This window comes from Mytilus galloprovincialis, chromosome 2 (genome assembly GCF_965363235.1).
Source record: "Mytilus galloprovincialis chromosome 2, xbMytGall1.hap1.1, whole genome shotgun sequence".
NCBI classification, from domain to species: Eukaryota; Metazoa; Mollusca; class Bivalvia; order Mytilida; family Mytilidae; genus Mytilus; species Mytilus galloprovincialis.
In genome coordinates this window covers 85,680,303-85,702,687 of record NC_134839.1, presented here as the reverse complement: position 1 = coordinate 85,702,687, position 22,385 = coordinate 85,680,303, and the positions used below count along the sequence as shown (strand labels likewise).

The window sequence follows — 22,385 nt, the reverse complement described above, 5'->3', positions numbered from 1 at the left end:
ATGCTTTGAGTAAAACTTGCATATTCGTGGATATTTAATTTCGTGGTTTTGGCAAAGTCTACATACATTCCTTCAGAAACTTTGCTATTTGTTGAATATTTATATTCGTGGTTCCCCTGTACCCACGAAATCCAGGAAAATTGGTATCCAACGATTATTAATGAAGTCTGGAAATGATAAAAATTACTCAAACAATGCTTACAAATCAGAATCAGATGCACAACTTCTATATTGGTATAATCTTTTTATCAAATTTCAAGTATCTTTGCTGAAAACTGTCTGAGGAGCTGTAAGTAAATACATGTATACATTTTTCATCACCTGCTTGCCATCTGCATATTCTGTCAATATGGAAACCAGAGGGTTTAAAATGTTGATTTTCAATTTCATCAACATTTCAAGGGTTACAGTCAATCTAACAAATGCTTTTGTTAGTTCTTATGACTTTCACCTTTTTATACGACCGCAAAAATTGAAAATTTTTTGGTCGTATATTGGTATCACATCTGCGTCTTCATCGTCGTCCGAAGACATTTGGTTTTCGCACTATAACTTTAGTAAAAGTGAATAGAAATCTATGAAATTTTAACACAAGGTTTATGACCATAAAAGGAAGGTTGGTATTGATTTTGGGAGTTTTGTTTCAAATAGTTTAGGAATTAAGGGCCAAAAAGGGCCCAAATAAGCATTTTCTTGGTTTTCGCACTATAAACTTAAGTTTAAGTAAATAGAAATCTATGAAATTTTGACACAAGGTTAATGACCACAAAAGGAAGGTTGGGATTGATTTTGGGAGTTTTTGTCCCAACAGTTTAGGAATTAGGGGCCAAAAAGGGCCCAAATAAGCATTATTCTTGGTTTTCGCACAATAACTTTAGTATAAGTAAATAGAAATCAATGAAATTTAAACACAAAGTCTATGACCACAAAAGGAAGGTTGGGATTGATTTTGGGAGTTGATGTCCCAACAGTTTAGGAATTAGGGTCCAAAAAGGGGCCCAAATAAGCATTTTTCTTGATTTTCGCACCATAACTTTAGTATAAGTAAATAGAAATCTATGAAATTTAAACCCAAGGTTTATGACCATAAAAGGAAGGTTGGGATTGATTTTAAGAGTTTTGGTCCCAACAGTTTAGGAAAAAGGGGCCCAAAGGGTCCAAAACTAAACTTTGTTTGATTTCATCAAAAATTAAATAATTGGGGTTCTTTGATATGCCAAATCTAACTGTGTATGTAGATTCTTAAATTTTGGTCCGGTTTTCAAATTGGTCTACATTAAGGTCCAAAGGGTCCAAAATTAAACTTAGTTTGATTTTAACAAAAATTAAATCCTTTGGGTTCTTTGATATGATGAATCTAAAAATGTACTTAGATTTTTGATTATTGGCCCAGTTTTCAATTGGTCCAAATCGGGGTCCAAAATTAAACATCGTTGATTTGATCAAAAATTGAATAATTGGGGTTCTTTGATATGCCAAATCTAACTGTGTATGTAGATTGTTAATTTTTGGTCCCCTTTTCATATTGGTCTACATTAAAGTCCAAAGGGTCCAAAATTAAACTAAGTTTGATTTTAACAAAAATTGAATTCTTGGGCTTCTTTGATATGCTGAATCTAAACATGTACTTAGATTTTTGATTATGGGCCCAGTTTTCAAGTTGGTCCAAATCAGGATCCAAAATTATTATATTAAGTATTGTGCAATAGCAAGAAATTTTCAATTGCACAGTATTCAGCAATAGCAAGAAATCTTCAATTGCACAGTATTGTGCAATAGCAAGAAATTTTCAATTGCACAGTATTGTGCAATAACAAGAAATCTTCAATTGCACAGTATTGTGCAATAGCAAGTATTTTCAATTGCACAGTATTGTGCAATAGCAAGAAATATCTAACGGCACACTATTGCGCAATAACAAGAAATTTTCAATTTGAGTTATCTTTCTTTGTCCAGAATAGTAGTTGAATCAACTTAAATCATTGTTTTACACTATATACTATGTATATTCACTTTTACTACCAACTGATAAATTAAAACAATCTTTACCATTCAGTGATAACAAGCACTTTTTTTACATTTTAATATTTTATGATGTATTTAAATGAGTAGTTATTGTTGCAAACTCCATTAGAAATTTGAATTAAGATCAGATTTTGAATAAGGGAAAGGGGGATGTGAAACAAAAATTGGGGGGGGGGGGGGGGATGGTTTCAATTTTTCTCATTTCAGATTTCATAAATAAAAAGAAAATTTCTTCAAACATTTTTTTAAGAGGATTAATATTCAACAGCATAGTGAATTTTAGTTTTAGAAATTTAAGTTCATTAGGCCACATTCATTCTGTGTCAGAAACCTATGATGTGTCAACTATTTAATCACAATCCAAATTTAGAGCTGACTCCAGCTTGAATGTTGTGTCCATACTTGCCCCAACCGTTCAGGGTTCAACCTCTGCAGTCGTATAAAGCTGCACCCTGTGGAGTATCTGGTTGATTGTAGTAATTTGGTACTATTTTTTTTATCTACAAAAATACAGTGGTTACAATGTTGAACAGTCTGAACAGACATAGATATAAGAAGATATGATATGAGCGCCAATGAGACAATTCTCAATCCAAGTCAAAATTTGTAACAGAAAAACCATAATAGGTCAAAGTACGGTCTTCAACACTGAGCTGTGTTCACTGTAGATAATGTTTTAAACAATATTTTGAAAGGTCAAACAGCTGATTTTAAATAAAAGAAACTGCACTTTCAATTTAAGAAATGTTTAAACAACTACTCCAATGACCCTCTTATGAATGTGAAAACAGGAAAGAAAAAGAAGCAAATCCAACTGCAACAAGGGCAGTGAACACTGTTGGCTCTTTGCATGTTATGTTTCAATCTAGCTTATGTCAACCGTTCTTGACCTCATCAATATTGAAAAAAATATTGCTTTGAATAAAACTAGTTTGTTTCAATGATTTTTTTCCAGTTATGAGTAGTAGGACAACTATACAGTACTTGGTATAAACAATAACTACAATGTATATATGTCCTTCACACAGAGTTCATTTAATCTCATATCATGGACCAGTGATCAACATTATTATTTCCCTATTAAGCAATTTTTGGATAAAGTTTGCATGAACTCCAACCAAAACCTATGGTACTGACTTGATATTTATAACTTCCACGGTTTATCACTACTTTTGACATACACAAAATATAGTGCATTGATTATAACATTCTGTACATCCTGTCCATGAAATATCCAGAATTTTATCAATGAAATATATGATCAGATATTCATATTTTAAAATGATGTTATACTAGGAACGAAAATAACGTTTCGCATGCAAGGTGCATGAATCTAATATCTGTTGTATTTTTAGTAAATAATTTCAATAATGTCATTGTTAAAGTAATCTTTGAAATTAGAGTTATCTTCCTTTGTCCATAATTGGTGTTTAATCAACTGCAACCAATGCCTCATACAATGCAATGTTATATTTTACTTCCCACTGATAAATGAAACCAATGTTTACCCTTCAGTGCTTTCAAGCACATTGATTTCAGATATACTATGCAGTAGGTCTACATTAAATGGTGCATGTAAGAATTGAAATGAACAAATCGACAATCTGACATTGACCTCATTTTCCTTTAAAACACAGCAATGGAAAATTGTATCTTTGAGAGACATTTTTTCACAATTTTCTAATCTAGTTTGCTTACTTTAAAAAAAAATTCTCCTTTGAAACTGCTGAATCAATTTCAGCAAAACTTGCGCTAAATGATCTTATGGGTATATTGTATACATTTTGTATTTTATTTCCTATACGTCAAGAAACATATAGCCACTCTGGCTAAAATGGAACACCATGGGGGATGCATTTATTTGCTGTGAAGAAAATATGTCAGATTTAAAGAACAGTTTAATGACATTTTTAAGCCACTCATTAATATATAATGAAATGCAAATAAATCATTGACGAGAATTTAAAGCAAAAAATGACAGGTGAGCAATTCAAGGCTCTTGAGAGGCTCTGACTACTATATTAATCAGAAACAATTGTAACTCCGCCATTTTCAGATTCATGTGCTTTTCCGAAGTTTCTTTTTAAATATATATAAATAATACAATACAATTGTATGTCTGGTTTTAACCTTATGAGTTCTTATCATGCAATGAGAACTGAGGAATATTACAGAATACAAAAATGCATGGCTTCTCGGGATTCAAAGGATGCAATTAAATAGGCAGTTGAACTTGACACATACAACGACAGGAAGACCTCCGATGATGACAGTCATATTGAGAGAAATGAAAACTCACACTTCTTTTAATTTAAGGCGACGGTAGTTTGTCAATGTTCAAATCTCCTAAATCGATTAGGACGAGATAGATCAAGATAAAATCTGAGTCATTCTCATCAAATCCAGGAGTAGTGTCCTTCATCTCCTGATATGTATGCATCACCCACACTCAACTAGTCAAAACGTCACCGAAATTGACTCAGACAATGTTAAAGATGCGGCAGCAACTATGGGTTCTACCATATGACATGCATTGTATTAAGTAAGACAAAAACAACAAAGCTGTTGGGTGTAATACCAATAACAGAAAAAGAAAATTCATCAAAAAATGAACTATTGGGGTTCTTTGATATGCCAAATCTAACCGTGTATTCAGATTCTTAATTTTTGGTCCTGTTTTCATATTGGTCTACATTAAAGTCCAAAGGGTCCAAAATTAAACTGAGCTTGATTTTAACAAAAATTGAATTCTTGGGATTCTTTGATATGCTGAATCTAAACATGTACTAAGATGTTTGATTATGGTCCCAGTTTTCAAGTTGGTCCACATCGGGGTCGACTACTCCACAGTATTGTGCAATAGCAAGAAATTTTCAATTGCACAGTACTGCGCAATAGTAAGAAATCTTCAATTACACAGTATTGCGCAATAGCAAGAAATATCTAATTGCACAATATTGCGCAATAGCAAGAAATTTTCAATTGCACAGTTTTGCGCAATAGCAAGAAATAAAAAGTCCAAATGGTAATAAGATAAACTTTGTTTGATTTCAACAAAAAATAAATATATGGGGTTCTCCAATATGCTGAATCTAACCATGTATTTAGATTTCAGATATTGGACCATAATAGGTAAATGTCCAATTTAAAATTTTTTTAAGTTTTTACATTTAAGTTCTTAGACCACATTCATTCTGTGTCAGAAACCTATGTTGTGTCAACTATTTAATCACAATCCAAATTCAGAGCTGTATCAAGCTTAAATGTTGTGTCCATACTTGCCCCAAGTGTTCAGGGTTCGACCTCTGCGGTCGTATAAAGCTGCGCCCTGCAGTGCATCTGGTTCTTTTTGGATTTTCGTCGGAGTTAGATATTTTTGTTAATTTTATTGTTTTCAGGATAATCAATTAGCATACAGTTGAAGCGAGAACGTTCAATAGTGATCTTTATAATTAAAAACACTATGTTAAGTTTTAATTATAATAAACCGAAAGAAACGCCGAATATATCTCTAACAGAAATTATGTTGTGTTGCTCACGTTAACCTGCGATAAGTCTAATTCGGTAGGACAATTGGAACCTATCCGTTGTCATTCATGGACAGCTCCAGTTGTTCTTGTGCGCTGGGAACAATATATCTAACGTTCCTGTTGTGCTCAAGTGCGATTTTGTATAGATTTCAGTGAATCGAATGCTGCATGCACAGTTAATGATAAGTATCCCTAATCTCAGTACATTCGACTACTTCAATCTTAATTGACTTGGAATGTTAATTGTCCTACCGATGGTCAGTAGTTCTCTCCTGGCACTCCCGACTTCTTCGACCAATAAAAACTGAATGCCACGAAATAGACAATATTGTTGAAAGTTACGTTAAATAACAACCATCAATAAATCAATATATATGTATTAATTTTTTATTTAACATTAAATCTTGCATCTGAATATTGGTAGGTGTAAGCCTACAGATCAGCTGACAAGTATGTTTGAAATAAGATCCAGTTTGCACGAGTCAGGGGCGTAGCTACCTAAGGCTCGACTAGGCACGTGCCTATACATAAATTTGCCGATTATACCCCTTTTGGAAAAAAAAATTAAAAAAAAAAACAGTTTAATTCTAATGCGTATTTTTGCCAAATTAGGGAACTTGAATCCAGAAATAGCAGACAAAATTTACAACTCTTACCGTTCGGATTTAGGTGAAAAAAAAAAAACAGAATTTGAAGATGAGATAGCACTGATGACGGAAAGCCCGTTGGCGTATTGAAAACAACAGACCAGATAGACTTCTTGGTGTCCTTAACGTAACAAACGCCGATCTGTACCCTTCAGTGTATAGGATTATTTGGATTTTATTGATAATGCCTGCTGTTTCATCGGCAACTAGTGAAAGATCCTTCAGCGCGATGAGACGCGTCAAATCCTACCTGAGATCGACAATGGATAACGAGCGACTGTCAGATTTGTCTCTTCTTCATATCCAGCGACACCTCAATGTTGATGTTGATGCGAGTATAACTGATTTTATCGGCAGAACAAACCGTCGACTTGACTTTGAGTAAATGTATCATTGTTTTTGTGTATGATTAAATTGAGAATGGAAATGGGGAAAGTGCCAAAGAGACAACCCGACCATAGAGCAGACAACAGCAGAAGGTCACCCACAGGGATGTATCTCAAAGTTATTCATAAAAGTTCAGAAATATTAAATTAGTTTAACCAATTTTTGCCCAAATTTGAGTTAAAAGATTCGTTCAAAAAAGTTGAAAATCTTTTCCTATGACCCTCTGTGGGCCTTTATCTAAAACTAGTCTGATCTACACTGGGCATATTGTAAATATTTATTTTTTTCAGATTTTTGTTTGTACTACGTTAATTCAGGTGTTAATGTAATATTATTCATAATTCTTCGAACTTTTCTTCATGAAAATTATCATGATTAAAACCAGTAAATATGATATTTTTGTACACAAAATTATGTAACTCAAATGCTGAAAACCGTTTTCCGTCTGGGGGGGGGGGGGGCTTCGCCCCCCTGAACCCCCTACCATGGCTCCGCCCTGGACCTGCAGGGGCCTTGAGCGGCCCCCAGACCCCTGCCGATTTGTGCCTACAGTTGATCTGAAACCTAGCTACGTCCCTGCGAGTTTTAAACAGTAATGCCTTTCCAATCGGAGAAACGGTTGATGGATTTAAAATCAACATTTTTTTCTCATTTATCTAAACATTTTATACAATTGTATTTCCCTCGATTTTGGTTTTTGACCCGAATTTGTTTTCGCTTAATCGATTTATTATACTAATGTTGCTTTTATATGAACGTTCGAAGAAAAAACTCCACTTTATGCGGCTAGTTGAAATTAATTATAATAAATAAGAAACAAAAAGAAAAAAATCAAAACGGAAAGTCCCTCATCAAAGGGCAAAATTAAAAGCTCAAACACATCAAACGAATGGAAACAACTGTTGTGTTCTTGACATGGTACATGTGGAAAACGATGGATTAAAACTGGTTTGATAGCTAACTAAACCTTTCAGTTGTACCACAGTCGCATAGAATTCCATTACACTGTCAACAATGTATGCACAAAACAGAGATACTAGATAAAAATGTCACAAATTGGGGTATAGCAGTCAACATTGTGTTATAATCCTAATCACTATGGGACAAAAAAACACTAAATATGTCAACAAAAAAATGGCATATGTACACTCTGTATACAAAGTACATAAGCAAAATTAGACACAAGAATACAAGAAATGGTCACGCTGAAGTGCGATGGTCTACGCCGAAGTTCGATGGTCCTTTCGCTTAAGTGCGATGGTTTTGCATTACGTTTAGACAATGTGACGATTTCAAATACAACGTTATTAAATTAAATTCTTCCGTGTTAAAGACCTTATTTTAACCTATAATGGTTTACTTTTACAAATTGTTACTTGGATTGAGAGTTGTCTCATTGGTACTCATACCACATCTTATCTACATAGGCAGGAGAATAAGATTTTGTAGATGAGGCTTAAGGTTTCAAACGTACAAAGGAAAGGAAACAGAATGAAACGAACGATTCAAATCCCGAACAGTTTTGAGAATTAGAGGTGGGGTTACAAAAATATGTCAAACTAAGTCGGAAAACAAACCATTGGGGAAAGGCAACTAAAGAGAGTGAGTCAGTATTTCTATTAAGATATCTAATTTGTTGACTTTGGGTCATTATTTCAAACTGATCCAGGGAGTTAACACTGGTGATCCTATGTGGAAGTGAATTTCACATACAACTGTTAATGGACAATTCTGTACTTGAAGTAATCTGTTCTAGAGCTGAATGCATGGTATTGAAGTGAATTGGTGAATCTGGTGAATCTGGTGAATCTGGTGAATCTGGTGAATCTGGTGTTTTTGACTGGCTGTGGTAAAAAGTAAAGGTTTGGATCTCCTGCAATGAGTTTGAGTGAGATTTTGTACATCATTGTTACTCGATTGACGTTTCTGTGAGTTTCAAGTAGCTTCCATCTAAGATGGTCAGTCACTGCTGGTCGTATGGTACCTGTTCGTGACATACGTGCTGCCATTCTTTGTACTTTTTCAATGTCGTTTTTAGCTTGTTTTTGAGGTGAGGTGACCAAACTGAAGAGCAGTATTCTAAACTTGATCATACCATGGATTTGTAAACCAAACATTTTTTTTTTTCTTTTTGATTTCTTTTTAAGTTTCTTAAGAATAAAGATCAAGATCTTATTTGCTTTATCAGTAATGTTGTTGATATGGATATCCCAAGACATGTTATTAGACTGATAAGGTGATACAAAATATTTTGCAGTATTGACGGATTCTTAAATGTTGCCTTTTAATACATAGTCATATGTGAATGGTGAATACAATCTAGTACAGTGAGACTTTTTCTAGGTCTAATTGCATACCCAAGTTTGTTCTGGTTTTCATAGGCAGTTTTATAGGTTATGTTGTAGGATGGTACAGTCTTGATGATTTTTTTTATATTTCTGTATAAAATATTTTAATCTGCGAACAAAAGTGTTTTGATGTTACTGTTACGTTTATGAAAATGGGGAAAAGTACTGTAGTGGGCACAAGACTGAGCCTTGAGACACCCCACTGCCACACGCATTTGACTATAGATACCTCTACGTCATGGATAATCAATTGTGTACTATTATTAAGGAAGGCTGATACCTAATTCCAGTTTTTCCCCTTATGCCATAGTTATCCATCTGCCTTATTAAGTTTTTTTTTCTGTTACACCAGTCCAGGTACTATAGTATAGAAAGTCCCTGGTTATACCGCATATATGTATAGGCCCGGCTACGAAACTAGTCCGCTGACCCATAGTATTTATTATACCTTTGAAAAGATCATGATATTACTACATACATTTTGGCAAGAACATGTAAATATATGTAGAAATAAATTGTTCCAAGATTTTGGATAATTATCATATAAAGATCTACTCGAGTTACACCCCCCTTTCCTAAAAAAGAAAACACAATTTTTATTTAAAAAAAATCTACTTTAATTTGAAATTTCGATAGTGAAAAATAAATTCAGATATGTCATCATCACACATATTAAGTCTTCCTGGGTGAGAAATTAAAGCCGTTTAAAGTATAATTAATGGTAATTAATTATTTTTAGAGGAAAACCCATACTGCTAAGGGAGTTAATTTGGTCTAACCGGAAGTGCATTTCAGAAAAAGATGGCGACAAGCTAGCGAACAACTATTTTCGGTTTTGAAAAGTATGAGTGCAGCAGCACAGGTTTTAAGGTACTGGATACGCTGACACGAAAAAGAAATATATTTCAATTAACAAAGATGTACACTAAATGAGCTTGAATGTCTTGGTTTTGTTTTCAAGCCAACATTTATTAAAACGCATGATTAACTGTTTGGAAACTGTTTTTCATAGTGCGTAGTACTGAAATTCGTTTTAAAACAAATAGGATGTATCCACTGAACATTTACACCAATAAAATGAAAATTCCTATCCTACTGACAATTTCTGTCTACCACTGAATCACAAAATGGACTAACTTGCTTAGAATTGGGTAGTTTCAAAAGTAATGTCACTAAAACTACTAAAGGAACAAGTTTTTATTTTGTTAATAAGTACATGTATATAATATATATATATATGCTTATGCGATTAGAAATTTTATTAGTACATATCAAGATTGAGTCAATAGCAATAGAAGCAATGGCTTATTTTATGACTCGAAGACAAAGAAAACAGGTATAATAAACACGCAAGATAATACATGATAACACTATTTGGAAATCTTTCCCAGTTGACCCGAGAATCTGCCCTGCTTGAACTATTGACATCATTCAACAATCACTTTTCCATTGCCATGATTGTGGCATCAGATATTTTGTATTATGTCGTAAAAATTTTACGGGAACCTTTGTAATGTCCAGTATTGCAGACTAATAGTGATAAGGTGTATAATGAATACAGAATACAGTTCCCTATTTTATTATGTAAATTGCAGTATTTTTGGAAATCATAATTTTTTTCTGTCTGACACAGAACTGACAAAAATAAACCTCTTTTGGTCCTTCATTCTTTTTTAAGTTGTGACCTTATATATAAATATCACAGGTTGAGTGTCCATAAGCTTTTCATAGAGTAATAAGCAGTTTACCTATAAAATGTGTTTCAATAACGTAGGTTAATGGAGTTGGAAGATAATTTTTGGCATTGCGTTACGCATATCACTGTGACTTGCAATCAGCAATATTTTTTAAGCAAACCCAAACTTAATCCCTGTTCCAAATGTTGTACAACATGTATCATTTATTTAAGAAATCATTTAAAAAGATTTAATAAAGCAAATCAATAATATAGAATGGGAATAAATGTCATGTATGCTTCCTGAAAAATTCCAGTGGACTATTTTATTGCAATGTCCCTCCGTCTGTCTCTGTGTCGGAAACAAATGGATTCTTGATTGTAACCTGAGTTTCCAATGCTTGATAGGAATGAAACTAATACAGATGAATGACAAAGGAAAGGAGAAGACAACTATCATTTTTGTGTTCATGAATTAAAATATTTTGTTTTTTAAAATATATATTTTTGTTGGAAAAATACCTCAGAATAATTTCTGGATGGAAATTTTGGTTAATGAAGCCTGATTGACATGATTGGGGTGTAATTAGCAAAATATGTAAGATATAGGGTAGGAGAAAACATTTTTAGATTATAGAATCAATAGTTCAACGTTCAAGGTCACTGTACATGTATTGCTAGATAGAAACTTCAGGAAAAATTGGTTTCCAGGCACTAACTATTGCAATATGTTCAATATTTTTTTTGCATTAAGATAGGTCATGGATAAACCAATATAAATGGAATATGCAATATATTTTTTATTGATTCAGATACATATACATGTATTAATACAATAAATGTCTTTTTGTTTCAGACAAGCAGAAGCACTTAAAGCCAGTATATCAGGTATGCTTTTAAAACATTTCAGAATATACATTGTAGTATCTATTGTATACAGTTTTTACATTGATGACCATGATAGACAATGATAGATATTTACTTTTCATAACAAGTGTTAAAAATAAAAAAAATGTTTCTGAGATAATATTTATCAACTACTGTAAACCAACTTGGATTTTTTTATGACTTCAACAGTTCTATTTAGAGTCACCAATATCAAACAACAACAGTACAATGGAAATGTTAAGGAAGATTTAACAGATTAATTCAGAAATAATTCATGGCAGCAGTAGATTTGTTTTCATTTAACCATGGGTTGGGCATTTATATTCGATTATTTTACCCTGAGTGTTAGGACAAATTCGGTAATTTTGTTAACCTTGAAAGCCCTATACATACGATACTGTTTGGCCATTCTGGTTTACCCAATTTTGATAATATTAGTAATATGATATCATATAATTCAATTATTATTTTTTAATCAAATTTTTCACTTATATATATTCTTCCAATATAATTTTATTTGTTCTGAGGCATACAAGAAGCTTTAAAACGACCTGTATTTACATTTGATTTTTTGTTTACGAAAACATACCTATGAAATCATCTTGTTTCGTTGCTATGCTATCGTTTTATGAAATTTTACTATGAAAAATGAATTAAAAAGGACTGATTTGTTTGTATTTATGTAGAATACATATGTACATCTAAGAGATAAATATATTGTATCTGAATCTTAGCCTACGTAAACTGGGGATTTTGATGTCGAAAATTGAGAATATCTGGTAGTATAAATAATTTGGACGTAACGCAGAACAGCTGTTTTTGTGTATAACTGTGTTTGCGCTAAAGGTAGATATATTGTGATTACACTGGTTGACGATAATAGGTGGTCATATTAGAATTTGCAATATTTTGATGAAAATTTAATTATACAGATATTTATAAACATTTTAATAGTCCAGTTGTTTCAACATGCTACTTTTCAGAAATTTTACTTGAGGTAGCTATCAGCATGGACATTCTGATTGTGTAGATAGGGTGAACTGTCAGAATTGACATTCTGATGTTGTAACTAGAGTGAACTGTCAGCATCAACTTTTTGATGTTGTTACTAGAGTTAACTGTCAGTATGGACCTTCTCATGGAGTAACTGGAGTGAACTGTCAGCATCAACATTCTGATGTATTATTCAGTAATGCAAAATGATGTGTTATATTTTTTAGTTCATAGAATTGAAGTAATTTCTTGTAAAACATACAATGTATGTGTGTGTTAGGGTTTGATGAACTACATGTAACTATTCAAACATTTGTTAGCGTAACTGTTGGAAGCATTTCACACTTTTATTACCACATGTCATGCGAAGGGAAAAAGATATCATACATTTAATTTTATGTTATGGTACAGGTAAATGCTTTAGACCATTGCCCTATTTTTAACTTTTTGGGGATGTTTAAGCATGGTTTTTATGAGAGGTGAAACATACTACACTAAGTTATAGTATGCATGTACATGTTGTAGAATAAGTGTTTAACCAATTTATTAATACATATTGTACATTTTGTAGATTCTGCCAAAGGTATTTCAGAAACATGGGTCGCAAGACAAAGACTAGAAGATTTATACAAGAAGCTCCTTTTGATGGATTTAGAATATGCTTTGGATAAAAAAGTAGAACAAGAATTGTAAGAAATCATTCTAACATGTAGTGACTATCTCAATATATTAATTTACGATCAATGTTGGTTTGGATTGTTGACCAAAAATAATAGGGCTTAGTAAGGGTTTCTTATATCAAGCAGAAATTTTCTATTTAGATAAAAACAATAATTCCCCCTTAATTATTTTATGATCACCAACGGAAGGTGTGTTGAGAATAAGGTTCAAATGTATAAAACATTGTTCAGCTTTACATACCAATATTTAAATAAATGTATGTACACATTCCTGTCCAACTATTAAACTGTTTAATGTTCTAAAGATTGTCAATAATGAGAATAAGGATTGAATGTCTGCCTGTAAGGTCAATTCTTTGTTACATTCAAATTCTTCATTCACATTTACCCATGGAATCCATGACAATTGGTTTCCCACAAATAATAATGAATCCACAGTATTTAGAAGATACCAAGGAGTTTGTGTTAAGGCATTCTGTTATAACAAATCCTTGAAGTGAATATTAAAATCTGCACCATTTATTTGTACTATATGACTTGTTGTGTTTATAATTTTCACAGGTGGAATCATGCTTTCAAGAACCACATTAATGAGTTACAGTCACAAACTAAGGACAAACAAGTGAGTAAAATATTTTGAAGGTTGAATATAATAAATAGGTCTACATCTTGCAGCTATACAAGATCTACAAAAATACTGATATCACAAAGAAGATTGGTTGTCTCTTAATCTAAGTTATTGGCCATAAATGATGATTTATCACTGTTTTTTATGTCCCCGTCATAGCAGAGACTGCATTAAGTTTTATCCTTGTCCCTCTGTACTTACGTCCCAAAATTGGTTTCCGTTCTCTAACTTTAGTTTGCCTCTACCAAATGTTATGAAACTTATACACAATGCTTATTACAACAAAACTCCGATCACCAGTACATGATCTACAAAAACGCCAATTTGACACAAACTATTTGATAATCCCCAAGAGATGATGCTTGATATGTATAATAAATCTTTTTCTCCAGGTAATTAAAATATGATACATAATTTCTCACATATGCTTAATATGTATAATGCGTCATCCTGCTTTCTGTGGTGTGTTTTTTTTCTGTACATAAATTGTATTAAATGAAAAAATGAGTAACTTATTAAAATGTTTTTATTATTTCAGAATGTCAAAAGAGGAGAAGTTCAAGCTACATTAAATTTGTTTTTAGAAACAGCAAGTGGATTTTATTTACAAGTATGACTATTCTTTTTCTCAAACTTAAGTGTTTAAAATTTGTATTTAGAAACATGTCTCATGTAAATCTTATGTTCGATATCATATAAGTCCTATGAAGACAAGCTTTCTTTTTCGATTTTTTTTTCTGAATTTTTATAGTTTTTTATCATCAAATTGTAAGCATATCTCAGTTTCAGTTCCAAATGTTTCACCAATTAAATCCCATGAAATTTTGTAATCATCTTTCAGTTCTAAAATGCTTCTTCTGTTTTAATATTTTTCTCTTGAAACTATCATGTTTAAATATTTACTCACAGATATTATTAATTTTTGTTCAATAAGGTTTGAACTTTCATTTCTTGTTAAATTACTTCACATATATATTTAAGAAAGTAATGTATTGACCATAAATTTAATGTTGTTGTTCTGTATGGGGAAAAGCATTGTATACTATCTATTTTAAAGTCATTGTGTAGAGGAATTTAAAATGTTATTTAATTCAACTGTAAAAGATAATTTATGTTTGTTTGTCTATTGTTTCAGCTTTTACAGTTAATTTGTACAACATTTAAGTTAGATCTGCCATTTAGAAGGAAGTCATCATGTTTTGGTGTAATGAAAGGTAAATTAGTTGAACATTTGTGATATTAAAGATTATAATATATGTATTAATTACTTATTTACATTAGTCGATGCATTTGTCAACAGATGAATGACTTGGTAAAAGCACAAAATTCTTGGTGGTTAAATCAATTGTATGTACACACAAGCAATCCCCATTACATATGTAGACCATGCCCAGGTTAAGTTCAGATTAACTCGTAACTGATTTTTAGTAAAGAAAGATACATGGTTTATAACTTTATAGCATATAATCGATTTGGGTCAGATTAACCCTTAACAGATGAGCGGTTTTGGTCAGATAACTCTTTACAGCTTGCATTATAAAGAGGGATAAAATTATTTGAATAGTACACATTTTCACACACTGTTTTAATGATTGTTTTGTGTTCTTGTTACAGAAAAGATACCTACAAAGATAAAGATCACACCGCCAAAGAAAAGTTCCTGTCTGTATTTTTGTCAACACTGCTTAGTCCATCTCGGGGACATTGGTAACTACAAATATTTACAAATTGTTCTAATAGAAGTTTTTAAAACAATTTAAGTAATGTTACTAAAAAATTTTCAGCATTTATTTCAAAATGCACATTGAAAGCCAGCTCATGTAAAAATAATAGAAAAATGAAAATAAAAACTGTACACTACAGGCAGGGTTGGCAAAGTATTACCCGCCCAGGTTTTACTGGGCGGGAAAACCCGGGTTTTCCCGGGCTGGGCAATACTCCCTGAAACGGGGAATACTGGGCAATACTGGACAATATGATTTGTTTAGCTTATTTCAACACAAAATAGTAAATACTTGTTGTAGTTTCATAGTATTATAGCTAAATATATACATTTTATACAGATAACCATTGAGAGTCATTTCTAGAAGATTAAAAATTCAATTTCATTCTCTTCTCCACATAAATTCTATGTAGGCAAAATACAATATTTGCGCAATTTAGGATTCCTCGTTAATTTCCAAGCATTGTTTCAATAATCTTAACACTTTATTGTAGTGTTTAAGTGAATTGTAAATTAAATCGCTATATACGCAATCATGATTGCTAAATAAACACCCTACAGGGTCTTGTCATTAACTCTTATAGAAATGAAAAGACTGATTAGTGTTATATAAACATATCTGTGTTCTAATCTGAATAATTACTTATTAATTAGTTTTGTACATTTTTACCTATATAAATTATTTCAAAGTAATTTTTCTTACATGTACATGTTATCCTTAAATTCTTTATACTAGTTATATATTTGAAAAAACATTTTTTTATCAGAGTTGTTAGAATAATTCTTTCTCAGATGTATACACTTGTACTTTTGTATGTATCATAAGACTCTCAAACAAGTAAACTTATTTACAAATGAAAATAGGTTTACATATATCTTAAATGTATTGCATTTGTGTTTGATTACTGAATCCTCTTTGAAATTCAGGCCAGAATCTTATATTACCCAGTATTGCCCAGTATTACCCAGTAAAACCCAGTAAAACCCGGTTTTTCCCAGTATTTCCCACTGGGCTGGGCAATACTCATAAAACCCGGGTTTTTGCCAACCCTGACTACAGGTCACTGAAATTATCAATTGTAATTGGTTAATTCTGAAAATGTAAGAGTTTTTTGGCTACAATCTCATGGAATGGCAATAACCCTGATATGAGAAATAGTTAATAAACTTTCTAAGGGTTATAGACAATCTGTTAATTGCTTGTTTCTTGGGCAATGTCAATGATGTATGGCATACAATGTCATCCCATTCTACTCAACTAATTTGTTATTGTCATTTATATTACAGCAAGATATAGACAACAAATAGAACAAGCTCAGACATACTACTGGCATGCTGCTAATCTAGTACCATTTAATGGTAAGTCATCTTTCATACCATAGTTACATGTTATTTGTTTAAAGTGAAATAGGAATTTGTGGAAAAAACAACTTTTCAGCTAATGTAATGTCTTTCAAGGTCATTTGTTACACATTTCAACCATAATATTAGATAATAAAATTAATGTACCTCATAAAAGAGTTAAAAAAAAAAACAGAACAAATATAGTGTTTTCATAGATAAGGTCTATACAAATTATGGAAGCCATTTTTGAAGGAAAGTTTGATAGGGATGTATGAATTGAATTTTGGTTAAAATATTTCTATAAAACCACTTATTTGTAGAAATGAAAATGTAGTTATCAAACAGGAGTGCATGGCTAAGGGGGTTAAAAAGTACATGAAATAACATTGAAACTAAAATTACCCTAGCCATGTGTGAATGGCTTTAGACCCTATTTAGTTCAGTTAGTTTTTTTACGACCGCAAAAATTTTAATTTTTCGTCGTATATTGCTATCACGTTGGCGTCGTCATCTTCGTCGTCCTGCGTTGTCGTCGTCCGAATACTTTTAGTTTTCGCACTCTAACTTTAGTAAAAGTGAATAGAAATCTATGAAATTTTAACACAAGGTTTATAACCACAAAAGGAAGGTTGGGATTGATTTTGGGAGTTTTGGTCCCAAAATTTTAGGAATTAGGGGCCAAAAAGGGGCCCAAATAAGCATTTTCTTGGTTTTTGCACTATAACTTTAGTTTAAGTAAATAGAAATCTATGAAAATTTGACACAAGGTTTATGACCACAAAAGGAAGGTTGGGATTGATTTTGGGAGTTTTAGTTCAAACAGTTTAGGAATTAGGGGCCAAGAAAGGGCCCAAATAAGCATTATTCTTGGTTTTCGCACAATAACTTTAGTATAAGTAAATAGAAATCAATGAAATTTAAACACAAGGTTTATGACCACAAAAGGAAGGTTGGGATTGATTTTGGGAGTTGAGGTCTGAACAGTTTAGGAATTAGGGGCCCAAGTAAGCATTATTCTTGGTTTTCGCACCATAACTTTAGTATAAGTAAATAGAAATCTTTGAAATTTAAACACAAGGTTTATGACCATAAAAGGAAGTTTTATTTTAACAAAAATTGAATCCTTGGGGTTCTTTGATATGCTGAATCTAAAAATGTACTTAGATTTTTGATTATTGGCCCAGTTTTCAAGTTGGTCCAAATCGGGGTCCAAAATTAAACTTTGTTTGATTTCATCAAAAATTGAATAATTGGGGTTCTTTGATATGCCAAATCTAACTGTGTATGTAGATTCCTAATTTTTAGTCCCGTTTTCAAATTGGTCTGCATTAAATACCAAAGGGTCCAAAATTAAACTAAGTTTGATTTTAATAAAAATTGAATTCTTTGGCTTTTTTGATATGCTGAATTTAATCATGTACTTAGATTTTTGATTATGGGCCCAGTTTTCAAGTTGGTTCAAATCAGGATCCAAAATTATTATATTAAGTATTGTGCAATAGCAAGAAATTTTCAATTGCACAGTATTCAGCAATAGCAAGAAATCTTCAATTGCACAGTATTGTGCAATAGCAAGAAATTTTCAATTGCACAGTATTGTGCAATAGCAAGAAATCTTCAATTGCACAGTATTGTGCAATAGCAAATATTTTCAATTGCACAGTATTGTGCAATAGCAAGAAATTTTCAATTGATTGGAGTTATCTTTCTTTGTCCAGAATAGTAGTTGAATCAACTTAAATCATTGTTTTATACAATACACAATGTATATTCACTTTTACTACCAACTGATAAATTAAAACAATCGTTACCATTCAGTGATAACAAGCACTTTTTGTTACATTTTAATATTTTATGATGTATTTAAATGAGTAGTTATTGTTGCAAACTCCATTAGAAATTTGAATTGAGATCAGTTTTGAAAAAAGGGAAAGGGGCATGTGAAAAAAAAAATGGTGGGGGGGGGTTAAATTTTTCTCATTTCAGATTTCATAAATAAAAAGAAAATTTCTTCAAACATTTTTTTGAGAGGATTAATATTCAACAGCATAGTGATTGCTCAAAGACAAAAAAAATATTTTAAGTTCATTAGACCACATTCATTCTGTGTCCAAAACCTATGCTGTGTCAACTATTTAATCACAATCCAAATTTAGAGCTGAATCCAGCTTGAATGTTGTGTCCATACTTGCCCCAACCGTTCAGGGTTCAACCTCTGCGGTCGTATAAAGCTGCGCCCTGCGGAGCATCTGGTTATAAATCTTTTCTTATCAATATTACTTAATTCAAAATATTTCAGATTCAAATAATTTGTTGTTTAAATCTTTATGAATGTCCACCAGTTTAATTGTATGTAATTTTTCAGGACAACCTTATAATCAGCTTGCAATAGTTGAAGCAGCCAGAGGTAACAAGTTGTCTACTGTATTTTATTACATCAGAAGTTTAGCTGTAAGGCATCCTTTCCCAGTAGCAGCAACTAATCTGGAAAAGTTATATACTAAAATATCAAGAGACATGTAAGTTCATTAAAAAGTTGAAAATGTTTTAGAGGCATTCAGTAAGTTGGATACAACTGTTGAATACAAGAATTTATCATGTTAGTGCAGATATATTAAATACAAAAATTTGTCCTACTTATTTTAGGTATCCTATAAGGGATAGAATTGGAATTTATTACATCGGTTGCAATGAATTACATTGATTTCCCAGTTAGATAAAAACCGATAATTTCACATGTGAAATAAACGTGGTTATTTCACTCTCTGACGTCATACAACAATAGGCGTTGTCAAGACGTCGATAACGTCGGATCAAAACAAATTGTCAATGCGTAGGAAAAAGATATAGTTCCTTACATTTTCTACATTAATTTCATAAAAAAAAGCCATTTGCCAATGTAATAAAAAGAATAACTAATCGCCGTATTTTTAATATCAAAAATAAGACAACTTGTGACCGAACGCCGCTATGGATTAAACTCGTGCTGCGCACTCGTTTAATCCATGCGTCGTTCGGTCACGCGTTGTCTTATTTTTGATATTCAAATACGGCGATGAGTTATACTATAATTATTTTGCCACAGTTAAGTTGTTTGGCTTACTGAAGTCAAACTTCAATAAGATTGCTGCTGATGCATTGACTTTGATAAATCATGATGACACATAAACCAATAACATGTACACTTGTCAATGGAGTCCATTGAATTAATGATGATCAAGCTTATTTCATTGAAGTAACCAATAATTTTATAGATTTAGACATAGTTATGTGATAAAAATTCCCATCAAAATCAACATTATAAAAACATGCAGATTTGTCAACTCTAAGAACTGCTTAATCACCATTACACCATGGTGATGCCTGGAGTAATTATTATTGTAGATTCAAGAATGATAAGTGATTATATTTACACCAATGAAAAAAGTTAATAATAAATCTGATATGAAATACAACTTATATAACACCTTTGCTGTGTACTAGATAATACTTAAACCTCTCAGACACATCAGTACCTGCTATTTACTAGATAATATTTGTTTACATAAGTTTGCTTTATTTTTAGGTGTGATTTTAAAGGAAAATTGTCTGTCAGTGAAATGATTACAGCTTTTCTACAGTTCCAAGCTTATGTACATCTCTGCAATGGTATGTAAAGTATTTCATATTTAAACTTGAATTATATTCTGAATAAATGGCTTTCCATCTAATGCAATTAATATTGGGTTAAAACACTTATACTTTTCATTAATAAGACAAAAAAAAAGGTATTTATTGGAATTCTATGATGAATTAAAACATAATTTGATATTATTGATATCTGTGACTACAGGAAGTATTGTTCTGTATTTAACAGTTTCATCCCTTATGTTTATCTTCGTCTCCACACTTTGTTAAGTATGTCATAAAAATCTGTCAATATGTAAATTATAGGAAGCATAAGGGCAGCTACATACTATCTATTTTAAGACTAAGTGAAAATAGTTTTTTACTTTGACCATAAAGTTGTGAAACTAAAACAAGAAATTTACTAAATTTAGCATTATAGTTATTTAATAGATTTATAAGACAATTATTGTTTTGGTTTCAGATCTTGACAAGGCATCTTTCCTGAGTGAGAAACTTTTACAAGCTTTACCAGCTCATGTGACATCACAGAGTTTCCCATCACATATACTGGTGCAGATTGTTGCTATTAATATCTTTGCCATGCAGCATGCTAGACGACAGATAGATGGAGAGAATGATGATTATACTGCTGAACAATTGACATCAGATGAAGAAAGGGCATTTGAACTGATGCTGCTATTTACTAGTAAGTTATCAAAGTAGAATCAACTGCCTTCGCATTATTTTGACTTCAAACTGAGATTTGTACCTAATACAAATGCAACCATTATGTGTTTAAAATTAGTGAAATCTGCTGGTAGATTATAATATAATGATTTCATGTCCATTCCTAGATGAAGAAGAATATGCACATGGTATTAAAAATGTTAGATTAGATTAAATCTCCTTTTAACTTCTTTTTCAGAAAAAGATGATGGTTTATGTTATATTTAATTCTGCAACCATATTATAAAAACCAACCAAATTTATTAAGATTTATGTTGTTATTTTGGTTAATTTTGGGTTAATGTACTTCTTATAAAAAAATATGACAATATATCAATGAATGATAAAGAGGGGGACTCATAAAAGTTTCACATTTGGTTCCCAGGCTGCAGTTATTCATATATTGCGAAAAATGCTGCTGTCTGCCACCAACTTGTCAAAAATAAATTACAAGTTTTAAAGTACTTTATTTAATCCATCTGAAACCTCAAATCATTACTTTCTGATACTTAAGACAAAATTTTTACTTTAAGATAACTAACACAGTTTTGAATATTTGAAAGTGTAATGAACTTTCAAAGACAAAAAATTGCTAGACAGACAACATATTTTAAAATTATTATGATTTGTATGACATTTCTTTTTCTTATTAGGTTTACAATATAGTTGTTTTTTATTTTACAGTTTCCATCTTGGATGTCTTGTTGCAGTATACACCTAAACATGACCATAAGTTGAGAGAATTTTTCACTCTACCATCAGTCAAACTTTTACTTGATTGGTTTAGATTGAATCCAGTACATTTGTCCAATCCTATTGTCAAAATATCTGGGTAAGTTTTTTCCATCGATTGAAATTCACAGGAGGGCCAAGTAGCATGGACCCTAAAATCTGAGATGGGTTTTTAGGTCGTCAACATATTTTCTTGATCACATTACGCTGGGTCATCAAAAATATTATCCATCCCTCAAGTACTAGACCTGTTCCAACTGCATCAAATGCATACACTTCTAATGTGGTAAAATTGTTATTATTATCTTTATGAATTTTAGAAAGTAAGCAAATATATATTTTAGCTCTGCAGTGTTTATTGAATTAAAGAGAAAGCTATTGATACTTTATGACACAATAACTAAAAAGTAACTATTTAGCAATCTGTCCATTTTATGAATATGTTTTTAT

The 22,385-nt window shown here is 31.7% G+C and overlaps 1 protein-coding gene across 2 annotated transcripts in view; it reads left to right on the top strand.

Annotated features, from left to right (window-relative positions):
- The first annotated feature begins 9,728 nt into the window (after nucleotides 1-9,728).
- Nucleotides 9,729-22,385, top strand: part of LOC143064686 (uncharacterized) — a 32,116-nt gene continuing 19,459 nt past the window's right edge. For both annotated transcript variants that reach the window (XM_076237705.1, XM_076237704.1), the window contains exons 1-12: nucleotides 9,729-9,807; nucleotides 11,469-11,500; nucleotides 13,065-13,182; nucleotides 13,735-13,795; nucleotides 14,340-14,411; nucleotides 14,937-15,015; nucleotides 15,416-15,508; nucleotides 16,812-16,883; nucleotides 19,234-19,387; nucleotides 20,434-20,516; nucleotides 20,959-21,183; nucleotides 21,888-22,035. In XM_076237705.1, coding sequence (XP_076093820.1) covers nucleotides 9,782-9,807; nucleotides 11,469-11,500; nucleotides 13,065-13,182; nucleotides 13,735-13,795; nucleotides 14,340-14,411; nucleotides 14,937-15,015; nucleotides 15,416-15,508; nucleotides 16,812-16,883; nucleotides 19,234-19,387; nucleotides 20,434-20,516; nucleotides 20,959-21,183; nucleotides 21,888-22,035 — 1,163 coding nt within the window. In that variant the 5' untranslated portion in view covers nucleotides 9,729-9,781. The remainder of the gene's footprint in view (nucleotides 9,808-11,468; nucleotides 11,501-13,064; nucleotides 13,183-13,734; nucleotides 13,796-14,339; nucleotides 14,412-14,936; nucleotides 15,016-15,415; nucleotides 15,509-16,811; nucleotides 16,884-19,233; nucleotides 19,388-20,433; nucleotides 20,517-20,958; nucleotides 21,184-21,887; nucleotides 22,036-22,385) is intronic.